The sequence below is a fragment of the Argentina silus genome (genome assembly GCF_951799395.1).
Source record: "Argentina silus genome assembly, chromosome: 10".
In the NCBI taxonomy this organism is placed as follows: Eukaryota; Metazoa; Chordata; class Actinopteri; order Argentiniformes; family Argentinidae; genus Argentina; species Argentina silus.
The window spans coordinates 3,213,176-3,237,122 of NC_139664.1; the positions used below are offsets into that span (position 1 = coordinate 3,213,176).

The 23,947-nt window shown below is 43.2% G+C and overlaps 4 protein-coding genes across 7 annotated transcripts in view; 3 read left to right on the plus strand and 1 right to left on the minus strand.

Annotated features, from left to right (window-relative positions):
* Nucleotides 1-1,140: 1,140 nt before the first annotated feature.
* LOC310810727 (H-2 class II histocompatibility antigen, A-U alpha chain-like) lies at nucleotides 1,141-3,826 on the plus strand (the record flags this gene model as incomplete). The annotated part of the gene is made up of 4 exons (XM_083678575.1): nucleotides 1,141-1,204; nucleotides 1,855-2,112; nucleotides 3,021-3,305; nucleotides 3,585-3,826. The coding sequence occupies 4 exons, from the start codon at nucleotides 1,141-1,143 to the stop codon at nucleotides 3,713-3,715; spliced, it is 738 nt and encodes a 245-aa protein (XP_083534701.1). The 3' UTR covers nucleotides 3,716-3,826.
* A 1,342-nt stretch (nucleotides 3,827-5,168) lies between these two features.
* LOC310810427 (rano class II histocompatibility antigen, A beta chain-like) lies at nucleotides 5,169-8,687 on the plus strand. 4 transcript variants are annotated; one of them, XM_083678189.1, is made up of 6 exons: nucleotides 5,169-5,318; nucleotides 5,989-6,258; nucleotides 6,547-6,828; nucleotides 7,209-7,320; nucleotides 7,505-7,533; nucleotides 8,568-8,686. In XM_083678189.1, the coding sequence occupies exons 1-5, from the start codon at nucleotides 5,264-5,266 to the stop codon at nucleotides 7,527-7,529; spliced, it is 744 nt and encodes a 247-aa protein (XP_083534315.1). In that variant the 5' UTR covers nucleotides 5,169-5,263; the 3' UTR covers nucleotides 7,530-7,533; nucleotides 8,568-8,686. The 4 variants fall into 4 exon arrangements, with proteins under 4 accessions (XP_083534315.1, XP_083534313.1, XP_083534314.1 ...); XM_083678190.1 differs by lacking the exon at nucleotides 7,505-7,533 and having other exon boundaries at nucleotides 5,263-5,318; nucleotides 5,989-6,018; nucleotides 6,104-6,258; nucleotides 7,873-8,687; XM_083678187.1 differs by lacking the exon at nucleotides 7,505-7,533 and having other exon boundaries at nucleotides 7,873-8,687.
* Nucleotides 8,688-9,317: 630 nt separating this feature from the next.
* Nucleotides 9,318-11,421, plus strand: LOC310810728 (vitelline membrane outer layer protein 1-like; the record flags this gene model as incomplete). Its single annotated transcript, XM_083678576.1, has 4 exons — nucleotides 9,318-9,536; nucleotides 9,748-9,860; nucleotides 10,804-11,107; nucleotides 11,358-11,421. 4 exons carry the CDS (start codon nucleotides 9,318-9,320, stop codon nucleotides 11,358-11,360), a joined length of 639 nt encoding a protein of 212 aa, XP_083534702.1. The 3' UTR covers nucleotides 11,361-11,421.
* Nucleotides 11,422-14,705: 3,284 nt separating this feature from the next.
* Nucleotides 14,706-23,947, minus strand: part of rftn1b (raftlin, lipid raft linker 1b) — a 51,629-nt gene continuing 42,387 nt past the window's right edge. Inside the window, exons 8-10 of the mRNA XM_083679210.1 lie at nucleotides 22,593-22,696; nucleotides 19,556-19,631; nucleotides 14,706-18,835 (exon numbers count right to left, since the gene is read on the minus strand). Of these exons, the coding sequence (XP_083535336.1) occupies nucleotides 18,089-18,835; nucleotides 19,556-19,631; nucleotides 22,593-22,696 (927 nt within the window). The 3' untranslated portion in view covers nucleotides 14,706-18,088. The remainder of the gene's footprint in view (nucleotides 18,836-19,555; nucleotides 19,632-22,592; nucleotides 22,697-23,947) is intronic.

The window sequence follows — 23,947 nt, forward strand, 5'->3', positions numbered from 1 at the left end:
ACATACATGCATACATACATACTTACTCTATATACATGCATACAACATACATACTGTATATACATACATGCATACATACATACTTACTCTATATACATGCATACATACAACATAGTTACTGTATATACATACATGCATGCATACATACATACATACTTACTGTATATACATACAACATGCATACTGTACGTACTCCTAGCAGGAGCTGAAGCAAACGTCTTCAATGACCAATGCTGCAGCGATGTATGGAGTGATGTATTGATTTGCCAGAAACACACATTCAGATGCAGTATCCCTTTTTTTTGCTAAACAACTGAAGTTGGAGGATGGTGGGGAGCTCGACATTCACAGCTGGGAGACAAGACAGACTACACTCAGTATCATACAACATGAATGGAAGGTGCATTGTAAGACCAACAGGTTCACAGTTCAATAGTACATACGTGTGTGTGTGTGTGTGTGTGTGTGTGTGTGTGGTTCACAGTACTGTGTGTATGAGGGCATTTCTGCTTTATTGGGATAGAGACAGTAGAGATTGAAAGGAAGGATGGGAGAGAGGGAGGAGGGATGACACGCAAGATATGTCTAGGGTCAGAATCGAACCAGGAACCTCGCGGTTATGTGGTATGCACTTAGTGTGCTACGCCACTAAGCACCCCTGTAATAATAGTGACCATAGAAAAGAAGCTGCAGTATCATAGGTTAGTTAAAGAGTATTTGGGGGTATGGGGAAGGTCACAATGATGTATTCAAGTTAGCAAGAGTGACACCTTTGCAGTCAGACCTGTACAAAAGTATCACAGATATTTATTAGATTATGTATGATGTATTATTAGATGGTACACACACATATTGTAATGATCCCAACTACCCAGTAGGTGGCAGTAGTCAAACACAAGTTGACGGTAGGTGCCATAAGTGTCCATGGCACCCTTTTGTGTAGTAACAACATCAGTGCCATCCAAACAGAAGCAGTTTGTTAGTGGCTAGTGATATTGAGGAAGTCATCTGTCACCCACAGTAGAACTGGCAACCAGATAAGCATACTAAGAAGTGTTGGTTTGGATGGAACAACTGCACATCAGATAAGCCTCACTAGACAAGTTCACTTTTCTGAAGACCTGCTGAGGAGTCTTCATGATGGGGAACAGCAGCGTGTTTCTCTCTGTGCTGCTGGTTGTTGGTCTCCTGTCACACTGCCGGAGTAAGTTCACTTTCACTCCTTTGATGAGACAGGCAGGTTTACGGAGAGAGAAAGGAAGCAAAAGTTTGAAAAATGTGAAAGGCTTGTTTGACTCTTTATAGTTAATATCTGGGCCACCTTGCCTTTTAAAAGCATATAGGGGAGGTAGAAATCGGAGGATGGGATCATTGTAACACACGTGTTTGGTACCATTCCTCATTCCATTCCATGCATTACAATGAGCCCGTCATACGATTTCTACCTCCACCAGCCTCCACTGTTTGAATTTACAAAGGCAAGTCTGTGGATACTTTCATAATATGAGCCTAGTATTCTCATGAAGGATTGAAATCAACAATGCAGACCAACTGCTATATCCTCCCTCCCTCTCATGTCTTGTATGTTGACAGCAACTTTAGAGAAATTGCGAATTGCAGTTGAGCAATACAATCAGACAACATATTACTCAAATAGTCAAAAGCAAACTTTATTGAAAGTTGTTGTAGTGCTCTGAGCTGACCCTAGGCGCTCCTCAGACAAGGATTAGCTAACCCTCCCTAAATCCTCATCTAACCACCCGAACCATCCATCAAACTCTTCTCTCGTAGAGTTGGCACAGTAATCCACAAGGCAAAGTTGTGCTCCTCTTTCTCAATTCCCGTAAACCATAGGTAAACACGTGCTGCGGATCTTGACATTCTGCCAAAAGAACACGAGGGCTGATGGTGAGTATGACGTGGAGTTCGATGGGGATGAGCTCTTATACGTCGACCCTGTGACCTACGAGGCGGTGCAGCGGCTGCCAGTGTTTGCCCAACAATGGACCCCTGACCTAGGACTCCCACACGAGGTGTATGTGTCCCTCGGAACCTGCAAGTACAACATCCCCCGTGCCGCTGTGGGAGAGAAGAGCCCACCAGAGGCCTTAGGTGAGGCGTTCATGATCGCTTGTTTTTTTTGTGCTCTCTCTGTGGCTCAGTTGGTAGAACATGGCGCTAACAACGCTTAGGTTGTGGGTTTGATTCCTGCTGGGACCATATGTACTCAAATGTATGCACTCACTGCAATGTAAGTCGCTTTGGATAAAAGTGTCAGCTAAATGGCATATATTATATATGAAGGTTGTTGTTTTCATTTTTATTTTATTCCACCTGTCATTGATTTGTTGAAGTTAATTCTCAGAGGGGTGATTGGTCCTTGAATACTCCTTTTACAATTGTTGTACACACGTCTTCTAGTTCTAACCCAACTCTGATGGCGTGAGGTTTTTGAGGAACCGTCCCTAAGAGTACTATAATTTGGGAAGCCTGTGAGATGTACCGTGGCTAAAGGAGTCTGCGTTGTCTAGCAGATTGGTGGAAACATACGACGCCCTGTGTTAATCTTTAACGGAAGATTAACACAATGCGTGGTATGTTTTCACCAATCTGCCAGACAACGCACGCACTGTTAGCCACATCCCACAGGTCTCTCAAATTGTGGTGCTGGCTGTGCGTACTCTGAGGGATGGTTCCTCAAAGTGACATTTCCTTTGTGACGCACTAATCCAGACTTTAGATACAGATACATTATTGAGGACAAGGTCAAACACTGACTCACTCACAGAGTGTCTGTCTGTCTGTCTGTCTGTCTGTCTGTCTGTCTGTCTGTCTGTCTGTCTGTCTGTCCATTCATCCGTCTGTCTGACTGTCTGCCTGCTTGCCTGTCTGTCTACATGTCTGTCTGTCTGTCTGTCTGTGTGGCTGTCTGCCTGCCTGCCTGCCTGTTTGTCAACATGTCTGTCTGTCTGTCTGTCTGTCTCTCTGTTTTGTCTTTCCGACCGACCGTCCATCCACAGAGCCCCCCACCTTCCAGGTTTACACCCAGAGAGAGGTGCAGCTGGCGGTCCCCAACATCCTCATCTGCCGGGTCAGCGACTTCCACCCCACACCTGTGGACATTACCTGGACCAAGAACGAGGCGCCGGTGGAGAGGAGTGACGTCAGCCAGACACAGTACTACTCCAACGACGACTTCAGCTTCCGCCTCTTCTCCTACCTGAGCTTCACACCTGAGGAGGGGGACGTCTATTCCTGCACCGTGGAGCATGTCAGCCTGATGAAACCTCTTACCAAGTTCTGGGGTGAGTCATTACTAGGGAGGACATTATGTGGTGTGACACAGGCTGCAGCACAGACTGGACTGAAAGTGGAGATGTTAGAGTAGGACATTAGACTGATCGTAAAATGGATGATCAGATTATTTAGAATGACTGAATGCTAAAACTGGACAAGAGGGGGACACCATGTAGCGTGACTCAAGTAACTGTTCCTTCATCGTGTGCATGAATCATCAGCTCATTCTGTGTTTGTTTGTGTGTGTGTGTGTGTGTGTGTGCGGGCGTGCGTGCGTGCGTTCACAGAGGCTGAAGTGCACAGAGACAACCAGGTCGTAGAAACAGCAGTGTGTGTCGGGGGCGTGACTCTAGGACTAATGGCCATTGCTGCAGGAGTCTGGTTCATCAGGAAGGCCAACAAGTCCGTCTTGTCCTGAGAACCAAGGGGTACAGCAAGAGCAACACACAACAACAAAGAGGAAAACTGTGATCAGATTCAGTTACAGAACTAATTTCACCTCATACGACTCCATTACAACTCTATACAACTCCATAAGACAACTATATATTGAACTATTTCTCAAATCTAGTCTCCATCTTTCTCTCTTTCTCTCTCTCTCTCTCTCTCTCTCCCTCTCTCTCTCTCTCTCTCCCCCTCCCTGAGAATAAAGCAGTAATAGTGTACTTCTTTTTTTTCCCTCATGAGTATCTCCCTGCTGAGAAACTTCAAGAGGATACTGATTAAAATATCATATGACTATTCAGCCCGGCTAACTGTTCATACATGAATATTGTTATGAGGAAGTTGTTGGAGGATGTTACATCATGTGAATAAAACACAACCATGAAAAGAAGAAATGGATATGTTGCCAACATACAGAACCACCCAAAAAAAAAAAAAACTTGAAAGAAAGAACAACATGGAAGAAAAGCTGATATGTGATGAGGGTTCTGGCACGAAATGTAAATAACCTGTCTACGGATAAGCGCTGACAAACCAGTTTGTCTTGGTACAGGTAAAACAATCTTACTGACCTAGTGCAAAGTTTCATACTATGGGAACAAAGGCAGACATTGGTATTTGGTAAAGTGGTTTATTGACTTGTTCATACGTTTTTGGAAAGCCAAAAGAAAAGGTGGTTGGACAGCACATCAACCAACACAAGATAATCACAGCATCACTTAGAGGATTCGTGCACCTGTGTCTTTGCATATGACATAGATACATGTACAGAGACATAGAAACATGTACAGAGACATAGAATCATGTACAGAGACATAGAAACATGTACAGAGACATAGAAACATGTACAGACACATAGATACATGTACAGAGACATAGAAACATGTACAGAGACATAGAATCATGTACAGAGACATAGAAACATGTACAGAGACATAGAAACATGTACAGAGACATAGAATCATGTACAGAGACATAGAAACATGTACAGAGACATAGAAACATGTACAGAGACATAGACACATGTACAGAGACATAGATACATGTACAGAGACATAGACACATGTACAGAGACATAGATACATGTACAGAGACATAGATACATGTACAGACACACTGTAAATGTTTGGGCCTGGATGAAGATAACATCTGGAAGCATTTAGTAACATGCGTTTCAAATGTGGTCCTTGGTGGAATACATTTATTTTCATCCCACTTTGCAATTCAGCTGTCACTGAAGAGACAGTTGAGAATACTCGCTTCAAAAAACCCTCAGCTTAAATACCAAATGTAGATTTGGGACTAAACAACCCACGACATATTCGTTTATCAGAAGCACACATTGTCCCTCCCACTTCCTAATAGAAGCACAACGCCGCAGGGGGGAAGTCAGTTGGCGTGTCAGTTGGTACGGTGGAGCTTCAGTTGCTACGATGAGTGGGAAGGGAACAGATCTACGGTACATCTGAGTTATTCCTTGTCCTCAAGGTTTCTCTTCATCTGGAACTACAGTAGGCCCACTATGGTCTGTGGGCTCACTGTCTGTGCTCTCATTCTGACCTGTGTGACTCCGTCGGGTGAGTCGGTATTAAATTAGATTCATCTGTCGTGACGTTTTTGAAAATAGTAGGCTTGTGATAGACCTCGATAGGTAGACTTCTATCGAGGCTATATTGTGCTAAAGAGACTGTGATAGAAATATTATTGATAGAAATGTGTTTAGACAGAATACTGCTGTATGCTTATAACGACGTACTAGGCCTACCTGCCCTTATGGTGAGGTGAGCTGTGGAGTATTGTTGCTGGGAAAAACGGGGGTTTGAAGGCTGGAACTAAACTGTGGGAAACAGTACTTGTGGCACCTGTTACGATGTGTTCCAACCCTCAACATCCCTATCTTTGTCCTTGGTTGGCCCACGGTGTGCTCCCACCCTCGCTGTGAGGAGGGAAAGCTGCTTTAGAGATCTCACTGGACTTCTGTTTGGAGTGTCTCTCCGCTTGCAAGTGTAATAAACTCATATTGTGGCTTTAACAAGACCCTCGGGTCTTGAATCTCACTTTTACTGAAATTAAATACTACAGTGGAGAATGTCCACAACAAGACCGACGACTGTTGTGGATGCATGTTGTAAACAACACATTTCTGAAAGCATAATCATTGCACAATATGCTTCATGGGATATACTGTAACTCCACACTCAGAAAATACTGTGGGGAACTAAATTCAATCCATTTGTTTTTCCTCAGGTGGGTACATGTTCCAGGGGATAGTTGACTGTGAGTATGATGACAACATAGAGGACATGGTCTACCTGGTCAAAAATGTATTCAACCAAAAGCTGAACACCATCTATGACTCCAGGCTCCAGAAGTATGTAGGTTTCGGGGAGTATGGAATGATCAATGCAGATCACTACAACAGCCAGAAGTGGAAAATGGATCTCAGAAAAGTTGAAGTGGAGACTATTTGTAGATACAATGGAAGAAACTTCAGACTGAGCACCCTGGATAGAAAAGGCAAGTGTCATGCTTTTTCATTTGTGTGACTGTGACATTCGGGGGAAATCAGGCCTATGAATCACACTTGAACACACCAGATTTATCTTTAATGAGTTATAGATGGTGTCTAGTCAGTTTAGTTACCCTTTTTGTATCTCACTTCAGAAATGTATACACATACATTTGTTGTAAGTCGCTTTGGATAAAGGCGTCTGCTAAATGCCATAAATGTAAATGTAAACATACAGAACAACTAGAATAACTATATACTATAGAGAAGACTAATCCTCCCAGTCCTCTGTACAGTGTCTCCTGCTGTCAAGGTTCGTCTGACCAAGCCCTCACACTATGGCAAGCTGTCCATCCTGGAGTGCAGCGTGCTAGGCTTCTACCCCCAGGACGTGAGGGTCAGCTGGCTGAGGGATGGGGTGGAGACCACCACGGCCGTCACCTCCACGGACGCGCTGGACAACGGGGACTGGACCTACCAGCTCCACTCCTACCTGGAGCTCCGACCCAGGAGAGGGGAGAGGGTCGTCTGCAGGGTGGAGCACAGCAGCCTGGCGGAGACCCTGGACGTGGACTGGGGTGAGAGGAGGGGGAGGAGGGAGGAGGAGATGGAGGGGCAGAGGGTGGTGGGGATGGGGGAGGGGAGGGGGCGGGGAGGGGAGGGGGGACAGAGCTAAGAGAGGCAGGGAAAGGAGAGGCAGCGAGGAAAGAAGGAGGGCCAGAAAGGCAGAGGGGGGGGGGGGAAGATAAAAAGCGGGGAGAAGAGAACGAGGAGAGAGGTAGCTCAAGAGGAGGGAGAAGAGAAAAGTGTGGAAAAAAAAAGAAACACAGGGAAAGGACAATTGGGGCGGAGAACAGGAGCAAGTATGTTGTGCTTTTATGACATCACCAGTGCCCAGGCTCCAGCCTTAGTGGTAGGGTTTGTATTTTTATTATCAATGAATTTCTCTCACCCATAGATACTTCAGCGCTGGACGCCAAGGTGCTGAAAACGACACTTGGCGTCTGCTCGCTTTTCATTGGCCTCTTCGTGGCTATTGGAGGTGGGGTTTACTATTGGCGGAAGCAGAGGTGAGTCACAATGACATCATCACAATACCACTGTGCAGAAAAACCTTCTGTAAAATTCCGATCCATTATTTCTTTTGTCATGGGTAGTATTACTGTGTGCTCAAATGGATGTATCAAGAAGTTTCAACATGTTACGGGTTGTTGTTGAGGCTATGGATTTTCTTCTTTAGTGTTGCTCTTTCAGGTCAGGCTTTAGGCCTGTAAATTGATATGGTAATATTTAGCACTGAGCATTTTCCATGTTGCATTGCGAAAGTCTTTTATGGCCTTTTTTAATTTCATAAAAAAAATACAAGTGGTCCTCTGTGACTCAGTTGGTAGAGCATGGCGCTAACAACGCTTAGGTTGTGGGTTTGATTCCTGCTGGGACCATATATACTGAAATGTATACACTCACTGCAATGGATAAAAGCGTCAGCTAAATGGCATATATTATTATTATTATTAAATATATTCAGAAAATCATTGTGCACATACACATCAACACAATATACTCCTGTAGATGAAACCTATCACACACACAGTTTTTAACAGGTCACTGTTTTTCAACAGTTTTTCAACAGGTCACTTTCTGCTTGGACGTCTATTGCACAAGAGAAGTCTTTCTCTGCCCCAAAAGCCACTGATTCACAAAACAGAAGTAAGGCCTCAGCAAGGAACTGTTCTGTGCCATAATGTGTTAATTTGATGGAATCTTTTCTTCAATTTCTTTTTTACTTTACCTCAACTCCCCATTTCCGTGCTTGAATCTGAAGTGACTAATGTCTGAGTCATACGAGCAGTCATGCTCAAGTCATGAAGATGAACCTACGAACCCCAGTAACTACTGCTAGTTACTTTAAGTTAGCCTTTTTGTTCAACCATTGTTGGAAGCTAATGACATCACCTCAAAGTCACTTTTACTACTTATTATCAAACTTCTTTCACCTAAAACAACCTTCTCTGTACCAGCCTTTTTTCAGTTATGTACTCACTGTAAATCATGGTGCAAATTCTAATAAACGATGAACATGATAGTGAAATCAATCATGATACAGGATACAAGATGGAGACATTTGTACAGTTATATTGTACGTAGGTAGGCTACTGTAAGACAAGAGGGGAAATAAGACACCGACATAAGACACTGTGTTTCCTAAGAAGTCTTGGCAATAATCAAATCAACATGCATACAATTGTTTGAATTTTGAATGTGGTACAGGAATTATTAGGAATTACTAAATGTCAAGGTTTTCTATTACTCCAAGACTCCAAAGTGCTCGTTATTGAAGCCCTGTAGAAGGGAAATTAAAACCGGTACGTCAGCTGTCCTGGGACCGCTCGGCGATAACAGAGAGGCTCTTTATGAGGTGAAATAAAATATGCTGCAACCAATAAAAGTGTTTGAAATCCTTGTAAATTACGTGATTATGTGATTAAGTTACTAAAGCATTACGTTAGCCTTTAGTCACTGAAAGAGAGAGAGAGAGAGAGAGAGAGAGAGAGAGAGAGAGAGATAAAGAGAGAGAGAGAGAGAGATAGAGAGAGGGAGAGAGAGAGAAAGAGAGGGAGAAAGAGCATACAGTAAATAGCATCGTGGGAAGGTAACACACTGTTTGTTTTTCACGGTATCAGTCTCGGGCCTTGTTTCCGAGAATTCCAGAAGTTTCCCGAGAGAACCCGTCCTAAACAGTCGAATTACTAATACACATGAAACATGTGGTTTACATACAGGTCCTAAGGTATGATATTGTAGGTTAGTTAGAGGCAAGAGACGTAGTCATGGTGTTATGGTCGCAGTTGCGACTGAAATATTTGACAGTGTATGAAATATTTGAAAATGTTCCCATCCCAAAGAGCAACAGCTGTCTCTTCCCATGCCAGTCCTCCATAGTATTGTAAATGATTAACACAGATAACGGTATGGTTACCTCATCAAGCCATTCAGGAGGTGTGAGACAGGCTATAAGAGGTCCCTCTGTCCTTCTCCGGAGTGCATTCTGGTTGAGAGTGACAACATGACAACCGTAGTTTATATTGCTCTGTGCGTCCTGGCTGTGTTGGCCCCTGGCTCATGCCAGGTGGATGAGAAGGGCGCCGTGATGCGTGCAGGTACGACTTACAACGCCAGACCCTACGCTTCCATCCTCACCGTGCCCAATGGAGGGCAGTTTGGAAACTGGACGTGGCAGGAGATGTGTCCGGACAAGTTCTTCGCGGTTGGGTTCAGTCTTAGGGTAAAACTATACTCCCTTATTCATTTTACAGAAACATATACGTATGAGAGTTTGGCTCATATTTCTTTCAATTTGAGTCAATGAGTCAATTTGAGGAATTCAAAATGTTCACTTGTGAGAGAGGGTCTGAATTCAGAGGGATCCAAACTTCCACCATAGATGTAAAAACAATTGAACTAAATCTAGCGTATGTCCATGCACCTTGTCTTAGGTGGAGCCTAAACAGTATGGTCTGGATGACACCGCCCTGAATGGCATTCGTCTTATCTGCGCCAAAGAAGAGGACAGGAGCTTCCTGTACACCATTGAGTCTCACGTTGGATAGTAAGTACAGATCACAACCCTAACCTTACCCTAACCATAGCCCTTACCCTAACCCTAACCCTAATCCTAACCCTAACCATAGCCCTTACCCTAACCCTAACCCTAATCCTAATCCTAACCCTAATCCTAACCCTAACCCTAACCATAGCCCTTACCCTAACCATAGCCCTTACCCTAACCCTAACCATAGCCCTTACCCTAACCCTAACCCTAACCATAGCCCTTACCCTAACCCTAACCCTAGCCCTTACCCTAACCCTAACCACAGCCCTTACCCTAACCCTAACCATAGCGCTAACCCTAACCATAGCCCTAACCCTAACCATAGCCCTAACCCTAACCCTTACCCTAATCCTAACCCTAACCCTAATCCTAACCCTAACCCTAGCCCTTACCCTAACCCTAACCATAGCCCTTACCCTAACCCTAACCATAGCCCTCACCCTAACCCTTACCCTAACCCTAACCCTCACCCTAACCCTTACCCTAACCCTAACCCTTACCCTTACCCTAACCATAGCCCTTACCCTAACCATAGCCCTTACCCTAACCCTTACCTTAACCCTAACCCTTACCCTAACCCTAACCCTAACCATAGCCCTTACCCTAATCCTAACCCTAATCCTAACCCTAACCCTAACCCTAACCCATGGGTTATATCGACGGCTTTTGTCACTTTAACAACGCTTTATCACAACAGTGGAACCTCATTTTTACTGTGGTTTCTCACGTGTTTTACCTGAAAGAGCGGAAGTTAGGAAGGGACATTATTATTTACCAACTGGTGAGGAGGTGGGTGTCGATCTAGGAAAAAACACATTTTTCTCCTTCTCTACCTCTCCCTCTCTCTCTCCCTCTCCCTCCCTCTCTCTCTCCCTCTCTCTCTCTCTCTCTCTCTCTCTCTCTATCCCCCCTTCTCTCTCTATCCCCCCTTCCTCCACAGCTACGGTGACTGGACCACCCCTCTGTATTGCCCCAGAGGAGTCCTCATCTCCTTCCAGCTACGTGTGGAGCCCCACCAGGGCCTTTTCGGTGACGACACCTCCGCCAACAACATCAAGTTCCGCTGCAGCAGCAACCCCACCCTGGAGGGTCAGTCCACCGACTGGGGGGAGTATGGTCTCTGGAGCCAGGAGTGTGGCGCCGGGGGCATCTGTGGCATCGAGAGCAAGATGGAGGATTACCAGTCTGCGCTGGACGACTCCACTCTCAACGACGTGCGCTTCCACTGCTGCTCAAAGGCCCAGGTGAGATAAGTTTTACCAGAGCAGATAGCAGATATCATGTCGTGTTTGAGGATAGGATAGGCTGGCTTTTGGAATTATTTAGATTTTAAGGTGGTTCTGAAATGCTCCATGAAATTGAAATGATCCAGAATAGTCTAGAATTCATGCAGTCAGGGCAAAAAGGTATACACGATTAAATAATCGTCCATGGTGATATTACTGTAACTAATACTTGTAACCCTGTGGTATCTGGACCATTTCACCCTCACAGTGATCTGCTGTAGGAGACATATCTCCCCTCTGGACCAATGCCAACCAGCCAGTCCAGACCCGGCCCTGACCAACACCAGTCCACACACTGAGCATAACTCATTCAGAGCCATGGTTCCTCTAATCCAATATACAGTCAGTACCTGAATCCATCATTAACACCAAATAAACCAGGCATCTGGCACTCCATGGCTTCTGTTGTTTGTGTAGTGACGGGCACAATTCTGACATTGAGTTAAAGCAACATTCTGTATCTGCCCACACAGACAAATGGATGGATATTGGCAAATGTTACTGCCAAATACTTATCCTTACTTCCCTATCTCTTTGGTGTTGGGGGCGATAACCCAGTGTCAGTTACAGTTGCCAAAACCCGTTCCTCAGTTTACTAAACGTTACTGAACGCCTGGGTCACTGTGGGCGGAGACAGAGGTTATGGTGAGTTGCTTTCAGCCTCCCACCCATCTGAAGAGCCCAGTCTAAATCATTCCAGTGATTGCACACTGCAGTCTTCATCGGCATGAGAACAGCGTGTGTTTATGTTGTTGTGTCTCTAATGAACCAATAAACTTGCTAGCAAAGTCAAACGAAACGTGAGCACCAAAACGGAGTTGCTGACACATGCATTTCTCCTCCTCCTGGAATGAAGCTAATTAAGAGATGACAAGAGAAGGGGTATTAATTAATTTACAGTTTTAAGGCCTGAGGAGGACGATAAGACCGAGATTGGCATACACAGAGGTAATTGCGTTAATTAAGCGTTGACTTGTTAATCTGTATGTGGAGAAAAAATAACTTTGTGACTTTATCAAGCGCTGCAGTAATGGTTTTCAAAGATGTTAGAACTTGAGGTAGACTGATTATGGCTTAGAATTTTCTTTCATCTTAATGGCTTGAGTTTCTCTTTCATGTTAATGGCTGAACTTCCACTGACCTCGGATTCAAGTTCAGAGTGTGTTTGTTTGAGGTGAGTCACTTTTGTGAACTTATTGGCCGCCTCAACCATTCAATTAAAATGGATATGACATCATAGTCGTGAAGGATGATGACAAAGGCTATGGTTCGCTATGTGGGTTCTCTCTGTGGGACCATTTGGAAAATTAAGTGTTATATTCATAAGGCAAAATATGCAGCTCGTTGATGATTCAAGTTGTGAAGGCAGCATATCAAGCATCAGGCATGTACTTACACTATCAGTCTGTTTCAGACCAATACAATTGGCAAGTGACGGACATGGCCACTAGGTGGCAGTGTAACCTTAATGGTGAACTAGCACACACCATCAGAGGGGATGGGATAAAGGGACCAACAAGGAGAGTCAAGACGATAAATCTGCTGAGATATTGATCATTTCTAACCCCCTCATCTAGTAATGTAGACTTGGTTTAATGGAGTCCTCTTATAGATTGCACTGTACAAATAGATTAATGAACCCTTCAAGATGCAATGTGTAATTGGTACATCCATTTTTTTTTTACTTTAAATTAATGATATATAGCCATTGAATAATGTAACAAATGCCTCATAGTTCAACTGTCAAACCCCATCAGAACCCAAACTATAAGCCTTTTTTACTCCATTGTTTGTAAACAATTGTAACCAAACACTTCAGAGCATGGTTAAAACTATAAATTTGATCCCATGGACGTTCAGTCCTTGCATCCATAGCTCTGTCTATGAAATTGAGAGTGGTTACCTTTCTCCAGCACCAACCACCAGCTGTTGGCATCCCGCTGTGTTGCTGTTTGAATTACAGATTGCACCTTTAAGGCCCTGTGTAGTCTTGTAATTATATTCATGACAAACGTAAAGATGTAGTCAGATCCAAACGTATCATTTTAATCCATGTGAAACAAGATCTCCATTCAGTATGTGTGACATTCAGCAGTTTTATCCAGACCCAACTGTACATGATTATGTGGTGGTGAACCCCGTGGGCCGTAACACCTTAGATCATAACTATAGTAGTTCAATAGCATATCCGCAGGCAGAAATGTGGGTTTCTGGGAAGCCTTGGTGGTTCACCGCGTCCCAATGCTAATTTAAGAGCTATTACCGTCTCATGTAGTGGACAAAATTGATGTGCTGGGGTTTTTGGTGGCAAAGCCCTCCTTATAATGACCTTTCCCTCCCCAAGGCTCCTAGCTCATGACTTATAGATTCCCCCACACTGTGGAAACTGTACTGTAAATATGGTTCCTTTTCAGAAGCACCACGGTTATTATTACCATGAGTCTTGTGCTATATCTTTGACATATTTAGGCATTGGGGACATTTCGGTTTCAAATTATGTTGTTTTTATAACAGAGACATAACTGTAAATATGATCCATTGTAACCCCTACCCGGTTATGAAAGTGTAATAAGCAGATATGGCAGATTTTGAAAAACAGTCTGGGGGTTTCAACATTTTGTCCACACGAGCTTGCAGTGCTGCACATAAATGAAGCTTGAGCCAAAAATAGGGCACTTACACCGCATACTGGAGACTGAAGATGTCTACTTACCACAGTTACATTATTTTACCTTTCCAGTGACATCTCAGTGTCCTTCACCAAACGGCCGGAACAAAGTGGGTTTTCAAAACATGTTTACCTCAGTGGCCAGACTTCCTAGAGAATGTAGAGCATTCTGCATTGAAGCAGGGCCAAATGACCTTACACTGTGTGTACTGGAGACTAAAGTTGTCTGCTTACCACTTTTACATTCTTTTACCTTTCCAATAACCTCGTCCCCAGGCTACTGAGCACAGCGCAAATATGCCTAGAATAACAATGACTCAAACGTAGTCGTTACTGAGTAAATATTTGTTATGATTTGATTTCAGCAAATCACACGGCTGCGAGGCGTAGCTCCGAATCAGAAATGTGTGGTGTTGTAAGCACTGGGGGGAGGTGCTGTGGGAGAGGATTGATAAAAAGTAAAGTAAAGCCAATGGCTGTGTGCCGTCCGTTTTCAACGCTCTTTCTATTGGCTTAATGAAGGCCAAGTTTGACGTGTTGGTCCACCAGACCTTTCATGCATTTGGGCGGAAGTGTCTGGAAACTACTTTTCCGAGGACAACATCATAGGAGTCTTTCACTGAACAACCGGAGCAAAGCAGGCCTGAACATTCTGAGCGTTCTACATCGAAGCAGGACCTTGTGAGTCTATTCTTTGCAGATATCGGGGGTTATAGGTAAAGCTTTATAACTGAGTTGAAAATGTAAAGAGTATTGATGAACCCAAAATGTCCACCCCTCTGGAAGCAAAAAGAACATGAATAGAATTTCAATATTCACATTGGAGGGAAAAAACAACACATGCACACATTAAATATAAATCATTTTATAATATACAAATTGTACAGATGTCATGAACAATAGGGATGTGGACGTTTGATGATAGCAAAGATAAAGAGTATTTTTGTTTTTTCACGAACACTGCTCTGCATGAAGACAATAGCCGATGATCAAAGATACTAAACATTCAAGATGGCAGCTGAGGTGATGAAAACAGTAACATCGGAGATGAAACCTAAGAATACATTTTCCAGAGGCCACACGCAAGCTAAAGTGACAACATAAAAAGATTGCCATCCTATTGTATCATGTTCTGTCATTTCTAATCTGCCCATTTCACATCATAACACACAGGAAATGAACCCTGAAATACACACATTTTGTACAGCATTATTAAAAACAATTGCACCAGCGCCACTGTTGAGATTCAGACAATTATGGTTACATAAGACAGGAAACAGTATATTACCTTTTTGTACATGAGTGGATAGAAGGTTCTAGACTAAGGCTAAACTAAGGTCCCACATTAGTCACAGGTCTCCGTCTTGTCACGGAAGGGTAGGTAAACACGGCTCAACATCATTTAACTGATGAAGTGCCAGATCCTGCTTTGCTTTTTTTTCTCCATGTCCGTGTTATTTTTTTTGTTTCAGGACAAATGTAGCCACAACCTCTAGAGTCTACTGATTTTCAAAGCCTACATAACGTGTAATCACCAATGAGCTCTTATCACAAGACACGAGGCGCTGGAGTTCCCCGACCCCAGGTGAAACCAACGGATACAGGACCTGGTGTAATCTGACCCCAGGTGAAACCAACGGATACAGGACCTGGTGTAATCTGACCCCAACGCTGTGGAAGTCATTGCTGCTATGAATGTCCTACCGGAATGCTGTAGGTGTTAAAACACAGAACGACGCAAAGAATGAGATCACCTATAACTGGTTTGCCAAGTGATGCCTGCATAACTAAATATACATACACTGTACATATGTTTTAACAGGCCTTCTCGTCTCAGTCTTTAAGGTAATCAAAGGGGAATAAATATTACAGATAGGAAAAATATTCTAACGCCTGAACTCTTACTCTGGTATAAAGAATAGAAACCTGACACAAACAAGTCTATAATCATATAAATAAACAAGATGACAGTCCTACATTTATCTTAACTCACGGCAAAAAGATGAAACAAATGATTAAATGTGAAAAATGACTCGATACAAACTCAGTGGAGAAATCTCTTGAATATTCTCGATAATTGTTTTAGTCCACACTCTGGGTCTTCTTTTATTGCCAATTCTTATTCATATTTGTTTTAGTCTTTCACAAATATTGAATTGACAGGTTAATCATATTCTCCCTCCAGCTGTGATTCAAGAGGCTAAAAAAAAATATTTGTCAAATACAAAAAGTGCTTATTACAGCTCATATAACCTAAAGCAGAGCATCTCAGAAAATCGAAAATACCAATATACCACAGAGAATATTACAAAATGAGCAATATCTTGCCTCAATATTAGAGCAGTTATTTGCAATGTGCTTGGGCAAACATCTGTGTACTTGAACCAGTTCCAGCTGTGGAAAATCCATTCTGGTTCAAACATGACCTCTAACCTCCCCGCCATTAGTGATGACCTCACACCCACAGGATCCAGCTCCATCATACAGAGGGCTGAGAGGACATGGAACATATGGTGGATGAGGTCAGAAATGATGACCCCATAGCTAAAAACCCACAACTCTCAGGAGGTAGCTAGGAGTGTCAGAACACACTTTAGCAAGCTATAGCGCTACAACATACACAGAGCCGACCTTTGGTCTTCTTAAATCCAAGACAAAAACCTACATTTTAAATCAAAAACATGTTACTTTCAAAACCAAAAGCCTGGACTTCAAATCTAAAACATATAACACTGGTCCTACCTTCAAACACTGATTGTAACAATACTTTCTCATTTGACGAAAAACATAAAACATTGAAAATCACTTTCATACCTCTCCATTATTGAGATTTATAATTTATGACGTTTGCCCCGTGTTAAAATAAGGCTGTCCTGTGTCACAGTTCAGAATTCTAATCTACACAATACATCGGCCATTACATGAAAAATGTCAGAACAGTCAGTTGAACACCACATTTACACAACAGCGACAGGCTCATTCATCAGAGAACATACAGTTCTCCAACCGATTTTGCTTAGCAACTGTGGCACAATCAAAAATCAATCCCAGTGCTAATCACCATCGATATGAAGTGCTATTTGTTTGACAGGGTGAGGTGTTCACTGTCAATAGCCCCCATAAGTGACCTCCATTATAAATGTATGACTTCTGACTGGTATCCCACTGGCAAAATCCATTAGGCCACTAATGACTGCTCTGCAGCGTCAGAGCAGGCTCCTTTTAAAATGGAAAGCAACATGATACCATGAAGGACTACATTATGATTTTGTTATTATCACAAATGACGCTGTTAGGAGACTCTTAAAGAGCTTGAGGTGAAATATTAAAGCAGTGTCGATGGGGAATGGGGATTCAAAAGAACGCTAGGCTAAATTAGGCTATCCATTAGTTTTATTTGACTCCCATTGTGCCTTTTCAAAACCCAATCTTGGCCTTGACTTTAACCTTGCTTCCATGTGGGAAAGTACTCCTGTTGTTGACCATTAATTGGAAATGCTTTTTTTATTTATTTATTTATTTAAATTGAACTTTTGAGTATAAATAGATGACATTTTTTCATTTATCTATATGTAAACTCTCAAAGATATCCCAAGATTTCGGGAATGCTTTCCATACTTCCACTCAACCTCCAAACATTCAAAGGAAATGTAATTGATGTTCAAACACTTTACGTGACACATTCTGAATGCAAGCTGAACCTACCGCAGGAGAGGTGAACCTTGCGCAGAAGAATCAGAGTGATTATGATAATTTATCTGTCGCACTTGACAAGTAAGACTAGAAAGATCTCTTCACCTTGCATTGGATTGCCTGTCGCAACAACAGCCACTACCTCTGCCACAGTTTTCCTCCCCTACAACACCCTTGTGACATAAGTATTCAAATATAGCACTACTATACAGCATCAGACCAAGCCATTGGCCTGCTTAAAGTCTGTTCATCTCACTACGCCCAAGCCTCATTGGTCCGGACAATGTGTCCATTTTAAGTGGTTCTAGTACAAGCATCTTCCTCACCATTCTCAGTTATGTACATTCAGTATATGTATGTATACAATAGATGTCTGAGGGTGTGAGATAGACTGTTGTCAAGGACAAAGCTGATGATGATCCGGGGATGAGAATAGGGCCTCCAATAAACCATCTTTCCAAAGGGGACCATGGTGACAATAGATTCCAGAGTTAGAGAAGCCGCCTCAGGGTTATGTGGTGTTTGGGAGGTAGGGCAACACTTGGGGTGCGATGGCTTGCTTGAATCTGGAGAGGTTTTCAATCGCTCGACCCCTCGATGTCTTCAGGGTTTTGATTGGTCATTGTGACCTGTCCGTCATCCGCGACTTCCTTGTGCACCTCTACTTGCTGTTGCTGTTGAGGTGTGTCTTGTTGCATGGCAGTGTTCTCTGATTCTCTACCGACTCCACCCGGCTTTTTGTCTACCTCAGTCTCATCCCCATTTTCCTTAACTTCCCCCATTTCTGCCCCTCCCTCTTTCTTTTCCTCTTTGGTATCGACTTCTCCTTCTACAACCTTGGTAGTTTCTGTCCCATCCTCAACCTCCTCATTCACTGGTTCCTCTCCTTTCTTCTTCTCTCCCTCTCTTTCATGCTCAGTCTCTACCACTCCTCCTTCTCCCTTCTCAGTTCTCCCCTCTTCTCCTCCCTTGTCCTCTGTTCCTGCACCTCCTTCTTTCTCCTCCCCAGTCCCTACCCCGCTCTCTGTCCCGTCCTCAGCTTCCATCTCTCCCTCTTTCCCTTCCTCTGTCTCTTCTACTCCCTCCCCCTCTTTACAAACAGTCTCTACCTTCGTCTCTCTCTCTCTCACTGTCTCCTCTTTTCTCTCCTCTGTCTCATTCACGCTCTTGCTTCCCTCTTTCACTGTCTTTTCCTCGTCGTCGAGAATCTTGGGATCCTCCAGCTCTTTCTCCTCCGCTGACAGTTTGTTTTTCTTTTTCTTGTTCTTTGGCGCGTCTTTGATGGAGTTCTTATTGGACTTGCTTCGGGTTTTGAATATCAGTTTCTGCAATACCGGATGTTTGAGTTAGAACATTTCTTAATACGTTTTTCTATTTGGCAATGTTCTGTGCATATAAAGTTAATTAAGCCTGTGAAAATTGACCAAATGTCAAACAAGTGGAAAAACGTATTTAAATAAAACTCATTGATCGTGGGGAATGAAACTGAGGTAATTTCAAGGGAAATGATTTATGTCCTCTGGCGTGCATTTGGGCAGAACCAAAAAGGTTCAGAGCAATATTTTTGTCTGGGCAACACACAGCAATAATGTAGTGGAATTGGATAAACAGCAAAAAAAAAATGATTGCAATTTAATTACTTTGTCTGTATTTTGTTTGTCTCTGTATCAGTTTGGTTGCCTGCAGTTACATGAGTGTATTGTCAGGTCACAGAGAATATCATCCTGGATTAATTTCTGTGAGGACAAAGGTCAGATTTTGAGGTTATCAGCACTATTTGGGGGTCACACAGGGAGCATGAAGAGGCATTGCTTTCCCAACATGCATTGCTGTTGTACCACTGAATAGCTCATATTTCAACTAAAGGGGCTCATTCACATTTGACCGACACTCTGTGTATTTATCTACTGGAAAACAAAAACAGCTGTGGTATGGGGTGGCGAGGGGTTATGTTGGCCTTGGAAACGCTGGTCTGGGTGACGAGAAAGCTGTGAGTGGACCGCACATGCCAAGAGAAACACTGGGAGGAATATGAGGTCGCGTACCTTGGATTCCCTCTTCTTGCGGGGCAGGACGGGTCTCTGAAGAAAAACGATCTGTTTGGTAGCCAGACTGCCGTCACTAGGGTTCAAGGAGAGAGAAGGAGATAGATGGAGAGGGAGAAGTGAGAAGTCAATGGAGTGAAAACACAAATATGTCGTCTAAATCTGACGCAATAGTTTGTTGCCCAAACGTTACAGGTCATTTCAGAGTCAAATAAGAGAAACCCCCCCCCCCCCCCCCGTGATTTGCATTAATAATTCTCAGTTTCCACACGGGGGAGCAATCCATCGATGCTACGTACTGACATCTGCCTAACTGAGATTACAGTCACACACTAGTCTTCAACCACAAGACTTATTCTTTCCCCCCTCTGTCTCTGCCATCGACTGCCCACACGCACGACCAAGACCGAGTCAGGAGACACACTTAAGAGTTCTGTGGCCAAGCAGGAGCTGCACACTGCTCACTGATGCAGTGGAACTGGCCCTCCTCAGAACATGGCTTCTTCTCTTCTCTCATCAATGTCACCGAAATTAATCCCCTCCACATGCACATCACACTCTGTGTTCAGAACCAAATAATCTACACGAGTTCTTCAGACGGCAGATTAATCCGAGGAGGAGACACAGATTCTGTCATGGGTGGGCTTCTCGTCTCTCTAATGCTCTCTCTCTCTCTGTTCTAATGCTCCTCTCCTTCTCCCTCGTTTTCTCTTTCACGCCGTCTCGTACCTCAGAGAGCTCCCTCTCTCTAACTATGTGCTGCCTTCACTTTACTTCTCTGTCTTCTCTTCTCTTCCCCTTGTGTCAGCTTCTTTTTGTTTTTGGCATTCTCCTCGTTTTCTTCCACCTCTTTTTTTTGCACAGTAATGTACCAATTTATCTCTCTCTCCCACGCAAGCACACACACACACACACACACACACACACACACACACACACACACACACACACAGAGTGAGATGCAGCTTTGATGCTCATCCAGCACATAAAGAACGACAGAACATTTATGATAGCATAACAACGACAAGAGCCAGCTATACTCTCGTCTTCAAACGGCCTCCAGGATCCATAGCAGAAGCTTACCATCTCAACCATCCCAAACCTCACTACTTTTCTTCCCTCTGCCGTTTATCCACAGCCTATTTTCCAGGCTGTCAGATTGCCGGACAACTTCCTGTCGAGTCAAAGCAGAGGACTAACCTGAATCCCCAGAAAAAGCTCAAGACCATTAAAGTAGAAAGGAGTGGGTGGCTTGGAAAATTACAGGCCCCTTCTGCAGTCTCCTCAAGGCTGGCTGTGTCAGCAGCACTTTAACAGAGGCTTCATGTACAAGCAACAACCCACGGCCCATATGTGCTGTAACTTGATTTCTCATCTTTAGTGGTAAATGCTTTACTTGAGCAATTAGGTAATACTTGAGCCATGTACATGCATAAACAAATGCATAAACAACTCAGAAAGTAATGTGACATTTGCATACCTTCAGCTAATTGATTGATGATTATTAAGCTTATTAATTTAGTTTTAAGTACATTTACACTTAAACATGTCAACATTTACAAATATTTGTTTTCCTGTTTTTTATTTTTCAGTTTTAGCTTTTATTTTATGCACTTTGACATTATTCTTGCATTATGAAAAGCACTTTATGAATGTAATGTCACTCACAGTACATGTCATGTTGATTCAAGAGGTTAGGTGTCCCAGTGACCATTTGTTTCATTATGCATCATACTATGTAGTGTGCAACCCCTTTAGATTTACTGCCTGTCCCGACCCCTCGGAGTACAACAGAGTACATTAGCAAATATCCTTTTAAAAAATGGAGGAGTCAACACAATACAAGCGTAATGACTTGGCTAATCTGTAATGGATCATCAACTCTCGTCACAGTGCGCAAATACAAACGCCTTTTAGGAACGGAGAGAAATGAGCGCTAGCATCGTATCTAGGCCGTCTCTTTGATTAATTAGCCATGTTGCGCTGTTGTGTTGTGGCATTTTGAGATAGAAGGAAAGAAAAAAAAAAAAAAAAAAAAAAAAAAACGAGGGATGAAAATAGAGTGGTAATTAATCAGCTATGCTCTGGAACGGTCACAAACATGACCACCAGAGACAAGGGCATGGTAAACACCTCCGACCACGTTGATCTCCCTGATGAAAAAGCCTACTTAGAGCCTTCATAAGCATGACATTACATGTTTCAGTGACCTCTCTACAGGTGGACATCCCGAAACCCGAACTCTAACCCTATGATTTTGGCACTGTAGGTTGACTAAAATGATATGATATGTTACATGATAACAGAATATTGATTAAATATGTTTGTGAATGATTGCTCATAACATAAATAATTGATTTCAGGGGGATTTCAGAGGGCGTTTGCAAGCGGTACTGTTTACTGTATGATTCAGCACTGATCATAGAAAGATGTTTCTCTCTGTATATAATAGTCATGTAGAATGAGTCAGCAGCACATCCTGAGCCGGAGAACCATTGCGCTTCTGTGAACATATTTTTCCTGTGACACACACTGCTGGGTTAAACCGTCTCACCTCACTTGCTGTTTCATTTAAACCTTTTACACAGATTGGCACAAATTTGGGGTGGTTCCTCCAAAGCAAATGCTCTTCGGTCTTTTTCTAGAACACCCGGTGAATTTCAAAGACTGATTTCACAGTTCCATTTGAACTGGTGAGCTGTTAATTGAGGTAGAGTAAGATGGACAGATGATCGTTTGATCCTATTGAGATGGGTGTTCTTTGAGAGAGAGGCATAAAAGAGAGACATAAAAGAGAGGCCGATTTGTCAGGCAGAATAGGCTTCTCAGGTTGAGCAATGGAGTTGGGTTGTCAGTGAGTTTGTCCAGGCCCAGAGTTAGAGTTAGGGTTAGGGTTAGGGTAAGAGTTAGGGTTAGGGTTAGGGTTAGGGTTAGGGTAAGGGTTAGGGTTAGGGTTAGGGTAAGGGTTAGGGTTAGGGTAAGGGTTAGGGTTTGGGTTAATGAGAGTCCATATTAGAAAGTGAGTGTTTGCTGTTACCTGTTGGCTTTGATGATAGGTGTAGGCAGCACACAGGTCAGTCTCCACCCAAACACAGCCAGAGACTGGAGCAATGGGACATAGTCTGTCTTCACCTGCAAACCCTACAGAGAGAACACACACTCATTAACACATTTACTGTACAGGTACACACTCACACACTCACACACTCACACACACACACACACACACACACACACACACACACACACACACACACACTCTCAGGTTCACATCAAACTCTTGACAACAGATGTTATTATCAACTATGCATGTCAAACACATGCATTTCTTATTAGAGAGGACTTGTTGTTGTGTAGTACACTGGTCGCTGTTGAAGACACACAACACACACACACACACGCACACACAGGAAGTGTGTGTGGTTTTCTATTCTCCACATTTCTGCACCTGCCTACAGAGGAACAACCGTGCGTGCAAAGCAACACGCGACCATTTCCACAACACACGCGTGCACATTTGGGCACACAACAGACAGACAGACAGACAGACAGACAGACAGACAGACAGACAGACAGGACTCATTCTGCACTGCGTTTTATATAAGCTCATAGACCACATACACGACAAGCATAGAAGAGTGAAAAGACACACTAATGTCCATACGCACACACATCGACAGGCCTGCACACACTCATATCATGCAAGTGGTAGCTATCATCACACAATACGTTTTACAGGACATAGTGCTAAGCAGCCACCCCCAGTGTAGCCATTCAGAGTTGTTTCCAAACCCTTCTTTCTTGAATGTTGTTGTGATCCACCAGACAGGCAAAACAATAATATAGTATATGCCATTTAGCTGACGCTTTTATCCAAAGCGACTTACATTGCAGTGAGTGCATACATTTCAGTATATATGGTCCCAGCAGGAATCAAACCCACAACCTAAGCGTTGTTAGCGCCATGCTCTACCGACTGAGCCACAGAGGACCATATCTCCCCATAGCCACAAACAGGGCTATACAGGAACAACTGGCTACCATCCACCATTTGAGAAACACTGCACTGGGGTAGAGGGCTCTTTCTGTTTTGTTCTAGGTGTTATTTACATTGGCATTTACCATCCCATAATCCCTGAAGAAGTACAGAGCTGTGTTTTAGGGTTTGTGTTGGAACCATTCCCAGAGCTGGACACTTTCTCAAACCGACACTTAAAAGCAAAGCAAATTAGGAAATAATTTTGGCGTAATGGCCCTTCATTCTGAAGAGTTATAGGTCAGAGCACTCGCAGCATAATGTTCTGAACTTTCAATCAATATTTTTCAATGAAATGTAATTGTATTGCACTTTCACAGAGACAAATGTCACAAAGTGCTTCATAGCAATAACAA